The sequence below is a fragment of the Hibiscus syriacus genome, unplaced genomic scaffold (genome assembly GCF_006381635.1).
Source record: "Hibiscus syriacus cultivar Baekdansim isolate YM2019G1 unplaced genomic scaffold, ASM638163v2 tig00111303_pilon, whole genome shotgun sequence".
Lineage (NCBI taxonomy): Eukaryota > Viridiplantae > Streptophyta > Magnoliopsida > Malvales > Malvaceae > Hibiscus > Hibiscus syriacus.
This window is the reverse complement of record NW_024063049.1, coordinates 389,121-396,126: the sequence shown is the minus strand read 5'-3', so window position 1 is coordinate 396,126 and position 7,006 is coordinate 389,121. Positions and strand designations below refer to the sequence as shown.

The 7,006-nt window shown below is 38.6% G+C and overlaps 1 protein-coding gene across 1 annotated transcript; it reads right to left on the bottom strand.

The window, feature by feature from the left end:
• Window positions 1–3,325: 3,325 nt before the first annotated feature.
• Window positions 3,326–3,971, bottom strand: LOC120158118 (PH, RCC1 and FYVE domains-containing protein 1-like). Its single transcript, XM_039169046.1, has one exon. The coding sequence runs from the start codon at window positions 3,897–3,899 to the stop codon at window positions 3,327–3,329; it is 573 nt and encodes a 190-aa protein (XP_039024977.1). The 5' UTR covers window positions 3,900–3,971; the 3' UTR covers window position 3,326.
• Window positions 3,972–7,006: the final 3,035 nt, after the last annotated feature.

Here is a 7,006-nt window from a genome sequence, read left to right as displayed (position 1 = left end):
GTTCTACATCTACTTACCAGCCATTGATGGGATTTTCCACTTGTGGAGGTAAGAGATGAAGGTCTTTACAATGTTGCTTTCCATAATCCCGAGTACCCGGTATTGCTCCGGTGCAAACTTGAAGGAACTCGTTCCCGGTGAGACAATAGTGGGCGAATGCTATCCCTCCATCAACCATATCTGAAAGGCTTGGCATTGAAACAGATCTTGCAATTATTTTTCCATTTGATTTTCTCAGTGTTGCACCATTATGTTCATTGTTCAAAAGTCTGTCGAGCTCTGAATATTCTATAAATCTGTTGGTGGCAGCCTCCCATGATAGGTTGTATCTTTGCTCGGGCGTAAGCGGTTGAGGCTCGTTTGCCAGAGCTTCTTTAACTTTAACAACAAAGTCTTCCGGTGTCTTTTAAGTCAGTTGGGAAATGACCTGAAGAACTCATTTGATGGATGGTCAGCACATACTACGAATTTTCCCATTGCAAGTGCCTCTGCAGTAGCTGTGCAGAGCACATCACTGACACTAGGGTTTATGAAGATTTTGTACCTTCAAAAGAAAGTAATGTTAGAAAGTTGGACAGAATAACCATTCCGAAACAACGGTAACTTGCAGAAGATTATGTAGAATCCCTCCCAATAAAGTTTCAAAATACGATCATTTTAGTCAGGTAGAAACAATGCAACTATTAAAAGGCAGTGCCTAGAGGATCCTTACCCATGAAGAGAATCATCTGAATGGTCCCTTCCTTTCAGAAAATTAAGATTCAAATCCAACCTCTTAGCAGTACTCTGAACTTCGTGTGCATCCTCGCCGTTCCCGTAGACCTCCAGCTTGAAACTGTCAAGATCATTCTTGTGTTTTGCCAGCAAATCTATCAGCTCTTTGTATCCCTTTGCCCAAATCATTTTGCCTAAGAAGTATGCTCCAGAGAAGGCTTGCTGCCCAAGTTCCCTTTCTTCAGCAACTTTTTCCCCGATTTTCAAAAACTTCGGGGTTACACCATGAACATTGCAAATCACAGCCTTCGGCATATCTTGAGTTGCAGAAGAAAGGAGAAGAACCTGAAGGTGAACACAAACAACTTATTTTACACAATACAAAGAATTGATTCAAAGTTTACCAATAAGACCTTATAACTGACAGAGTGAGCAGGCACCAAACCAATGATACATTTAAAATTGACAAAATAAATGATGGTCGAAGATGCCACAAAAGCATAAAACAATTGATACACACCTTGTGGCAATGTGCTCTGGTGACCCAATTGTTGATGTGTTTCACAAAGAAGGTTGTAGAGCACCATTTTTCTCCCTCTTAATAGATTCGACCATGGTTTGGTTCTTCTTTTGCATATCCAGTCTACAATTTGCTAGGAATTAAGGCTCTTGATACCAATTGTTATGGATTAAGAGAAAAGAAATAGATACGAGAGAAGAATTTAGAGAAGAGATATTTTAGAGAAGGAATTCATCATTCATTGCATGAGGAAGAAATGCCTCAAGTCAGATATTATTTAGTTACAATGGTTGTACGGTAAATCTAAGGATGCCAGGTGGTTGTCATTTTTAACAGATTCTAACAACTCTACTTATCCCTTCTTTTCTTCTGCAGGTATTTGCCTTCTGACTTGGACTGCTTCAACTCTTCCCGGATCCACTCAACCTGCTCCAACTCATCCGGTAAGTTAATCATATGCTATTCACGTGCTTCAATTCCCAATTCCTCCTCTTCAATCCCTAACTCTTCCTTAATAATTCCCAAATCCCTTTCCTCGAGTCTAACTTCTTCTCTGCCTTCTCTCTTGTGCATGACATTACCCCCTCCACGAATAGATCCTTGTCCCCAAGGATCGAAACTTGGAAACTGAGTACTCAGAATGGTATAAGCTTCCCAAGTATCGTGATTTGAGTTCAAGTTCATCCATCGTACAAGTAAATTATGCCAGTAAGGTTGCAATCTTAGGTATACTTCTTCTCCAATTTGAAATTGTCGTTCACTTCGATTTTTATCAACATGTTGTTTAATTATGTTCTGCAACATATCTGGGACCGTATGCACTGTGAATTCTGAACACCATAGCAGAGTAGGTGGTTTATCAGAATTTACATTCACTTCATACCATACCGTATCATTGTTTTGTGAAACTTTGCTCTTCCCTGTATCTTTTGGCCTCTCATTTCTCCGTTTCAAGGTAACATATTCCAAATAGGTTGAGTTTCATTTGTAAGCTCCCAATCCCAGTACCGCTCCACAACCTTCTCGCGGTTTTCTGACCACCAAGATTCTGCTTAGTGCTCTCCAAATCTTCTCTGGTTGAACCGCACACGTTTAAGATCCCTAGTTCCATCCTGCAGTGCTACAATAGTTATGTAGACTTCAGGCTCATACTGTTCAATCCAGTCAGCCTCAGCTTGACCGCCATTAGCTACTAATCCAGAATTTCTGCATTTCGTACTATTTTCGCTCTCTCTGAAAGATCCAGATTCTCTTTCATCAATAACCTCTGGCAAATTAATGTTCCCTTCCTGCCAACCTGTGGTACCCTTCAGCAACCTAGTATTTGAATGGCCATTGATTGCGGCATAATCAAGTGCAGTAGGGAAGGAAATAAAAGAGCCACCAATTGAATCAAATCTCAAATGTCCCAATCCATTTGAATCTGGACAGTGAACACCATTTTGCTCCAAGCCATTTGGAAGGAATGTTGGTTTAATGCTCTCAGTTTCATAAACTCCAGGTGGCAACCTCTCAGCCATATCCTTGAGCTGAGCTGTTAGCGACTTTATAACTTCCTTGGCAGCTTCAGATTTAGCAAACTCCTCTGCAGCCAATGACATAGCTTCCTGAGCTTTCACGTTGATTTTTGAAGCTCTGATTCTTGGAGCTCGCATCTCATCCTTAGAGTCTCAACATGTCCACACACCTTAAGCACTTCTTGGTTCAAAAGGTCATTTGTCTTTTTCAATTTATCCATGACATTTTTGGAAAAAGGAAATCCAGATGTTGTTGGAACTGGGGTAGCAGATCGTGGAGGGCTAGGTTTCCTTGATGAAGGTGAAACAGATCTGGAACTCATTCAAATGGAGTAAGAATTGGTTAAGGAACTGTCCATTGCAAATCTACAGGAGTAGACAAAGCAATATCTTTCAATTGTAATAAAGAAGTTGCTTGAGTTGAGCGAACCAAGGAGAATGTTTCAGCCTTATCCAACCTGTCCTTGCTCTCATCTGAAAGACGTGGTACAGAATTCATCCTATTATTACCAACTTCAAAAACCTTGTTCGTTTTAGCAAAACATGAATCACATACACGAAAAGGTTTCCCAGGATTAGGGGTCAAAGCTGCTCTTAGTGCTTTCCATGAACTGCAGGAATGACAGTCCACAGTTGTAGCAATTATGCCTTTTTCTGGCAAACCCCAAAGCCTGTCTACAAGCCAAGCATTGAGATTCTTCGGTACCGGATACCCATTTATGGAAACATATAGTAGCACTATAGTTTGAACCACAAGCTATATACTTGACATGTCTATCCTTAGATCCCTCAACCAGAGTAGGAGTTTTTCGATCTTCAATATCTCCATGGCCCAACCTACCGTTAACTTCTTTTCCCCAAGTATAGACTTCATTCCTGGAAGTTAGAGTTGCGATGTGATATGCACCACATGCAATTTCTTCAACACATTCCCCTGAAAGCTTGTCTTCTACTAAACATGGTATCTTTCCATCAGCAAAGGGATTCCCAAGTTGACCATACACAATACTTCCCATTGTAAAAATATTCTCTGATGTTGCCAGACCAATTGTTAAGCCATGCCCACAAGCAACTTTGTGAAAATTGTAATCAATTAGTGCTAGAACACACGTGGGCTTAAGTCGGGTTTCTTTGTCTCCATCCCCCATGTGAATAATTTTCCTGAGGAAACACTAGTAGTAGATTGAGTGACAATAACCTCAACAACTGCAGAAGTATGCCACACTCCACATGCCACAGAAATTAGATTAAAGATGCTGTCCCAATTTAATCCAGAAGAAAAGCACCTGGTTAAATCGGTCAGATGAAGCTTTCTTAAAAATTACTAATAGAAAGGACATGAACTGAAATACAAACTACAATGGCCTACAAAGGAAATCATAACAGAAAGGAAATCATAACAGAAAGCAAAAAGAAGAGAACAGAACCCTTCAAGTAAATAAAGTCCCGTTCACAATAAATAGATAAAACCGAAAGGTGATTGGTGGTGGAAAATTTAAACTCAATGAACGATATGCTCTTCATCCTAGATTCCTAGTACATACCAAACAGAAGAATAAGAGAGATACAACTACTTACTTCTTCTGATGCCAAGTTGATCCAGAAAAGGTCCAGACTGCCTGAACAAAACTGTTAACAGCTCTGGTACATCCAGTGGTGGTACTTCCTATACCAGACAGGAAAAATACAAAAAGCATTCAGCGTAATGCAACAGCTATTTTACCAAACATCTTAAAATCAAATCATGTTTGCATATGCATATAACATCCGTTAACAGCTTGGGTCATGCTAAAGTTAACCATCCCGAAAGAGTTGGCTCCATCCTCTAATAAAAATATTTGTAATGAGGTCAGGATGAAAGCATTGCTAATGCCAGGTATTAGAAACTAGAAATAACTGATGAAGAAAAAATTATCTCTAATAATTACAGAACATACATAGTCTGTTGGCATATGGTGGCTTATATTCATACTAGATAAATTTGGTTCATTATACTTGGATGGTCTTTTGGTATATGGTGGCTTGCACACCCACATCATCTATCACATCTACTGAAAATCTAATGTGCATGGACAAAAGGTGAAGTGAAACTCCAGAGATAAAAAAAGTTTCCACAAATTCAAACACATGAAATATTTAGTTAAACTTAAAAATGCTCACCAAACTTGTGGTAATAAATAGATTTATCTTTTCAAAGCAAAAAAGAAATCAATCAACAAGAAAAAATTGCTTTTATTTCGAAGTGTTAACATGGATTCAATAAGCAAGGTTTTGCCGCTTCTCCAGCTAGATAAACCCACTTCCAATTCCCAAGGTCAAGAGGAATTATATCCCTTACAAGCTGCAAAAGAATAGGCTATTGAAGAATAAAAAGTAGAAGTAGCCTTAAAATATAGAGGATGAATTATAAAATTTAAGGTCAGGTCACTTCAATAAAAAATTTAATATATATATATATATATATATATATATATATATATATATATATGGATTACCTTCAATGGGGCTAAGCCTAGGAATACAAAAAATTATAACAATATGCTCTAATCCCAACCAAATAACCAATAATCATAAATGCAAGCATCCAGTAGCTAAACGGACTCAACTGTCATGCAAAAGCTCAGTCTAGTTATGGCTACCATCACAATGGAGTTTGCAATTGATTCTTTGATGTAGAACTACTTTAATCATAAAACTTTATAAATAGCTTGTATGCTTATTACCTAACATGCATGCCGTTTAAGTGGAATTTGCATATCTGTAATCCTTCAATTACAGTATACACATTGAAATGCCCGTTACAAAATAAAAGCAAAAACTTCAACAAATCCTTGTCAATATGTGGAAAATTTTAGCTGAAAAATATAAATCGCATGAATGCATAAAAAATTGCAAATGATCACTAGAAGGAAATGACAGTCCATTGGTAACAAGGGAACCTTTGACTCCTGAGGCTCCTTGCAAATGGCTTTCTGCAAAATAAACAAATTTATAAACAATTGCATACCAAGAGGATTTTTAATTTGTGATAATCAAGATAAAAGATCATGACATAAACATCTAGAATACACAAAGAGAAGCTTTACAAGCTAAAATGTTAAAACTAAACATCATCTAACTAGAGCAGAATGTTTAGCAATAAATTATACATTATAAGAACGTGTATTTCAGGCTACCAATACAAATTAAAGAAAATATTTGATTTAGCCCAGGCAAAACTGATTGGTCAAAAGAAAAGATATATACTTCCTCTTAAGATCATGAACATCACCACATTTGAACTTCGTGTAAATACTACGGCTCTGAACAATTCCTAATCAGTAAGAGAGTAATATAGTTTCTTCCTAATACATTTGAACATGTGTGCTTAATTACAACCATCAATTTTTTCCCTTCTAAAACTTAGCATTAACCTCTAACTACTTCACAAATGAAATATATGTATTAAAAAAATTCACGCCAAAAAAATAGAGAGCTTACCAAACTAGACTTAACTTTCTCCATAAACTCGTCATTCTTAAACCCAGCAAAAATTTCAACCGTAGAATTTTTCTTCTCAAATTCCCTTATCCTTGTCTTTAACGCCCGAATTGGTTCCCATCACCAAATTGCCCTTCCTCGTTGAGCCTCTCACTCCTCCCTTCACTGGCCTTATTAAAATCAATAATTCCTTCCGTATCCTCATCTTTGATCCCATACACTCCGCCGCGACTGTGCTCCTTATCCTTGACAAGTCTATCCCCAAGTTCGCCCTCGGACCCCATTTCTCCATCAATTTCTCTGTCGAAACTCGCCGCGACGTTCTTGAAAGAGTTCGCACGATCTTTCATCAGTTGCAAATCCGCGTCGGCCGAGTCGCGTACCTCTCTCCACCCTTTCGAAATGAACGATAAAGCCCTCAACTCGACGACGGCACTCCCGTCACCGACACCACCGGCGCTTGCCTATTGTTATTCATGGCGTGAAAAAACCAGCTTAGGGTTCCGTTATCAAACGACAAAATCTTCTTTCCGGGAAATTGCAGAAAAGAGCTGAGAATTTTAAACGGTTAAAGCTGGTGTGTGTTTCTATATAATTCTGAAACTGGGAGAGTGACACGTAGGATGCCACGTAAGTTGATCTATTCGATGAGATGGCGTATCTCGCGTGTGAACATGACGTGGCGAGTTGTGATTCGGGTATGGAAGAGTGATAGGCTACAGCAAGGTGTAGATTGGGAATATCGTGGGCCGATTGTGATTGGGTTTTTGTTCAC

Coding starts and splice junctions, on each gene's coding strand:
- LOC120158118 (XM_039169046.1), bottom strand. CDS start 3,899: ATGGGGGATGGAGACAAAGAAACCCGACTTAAGCCCACGTGTGTTCTA.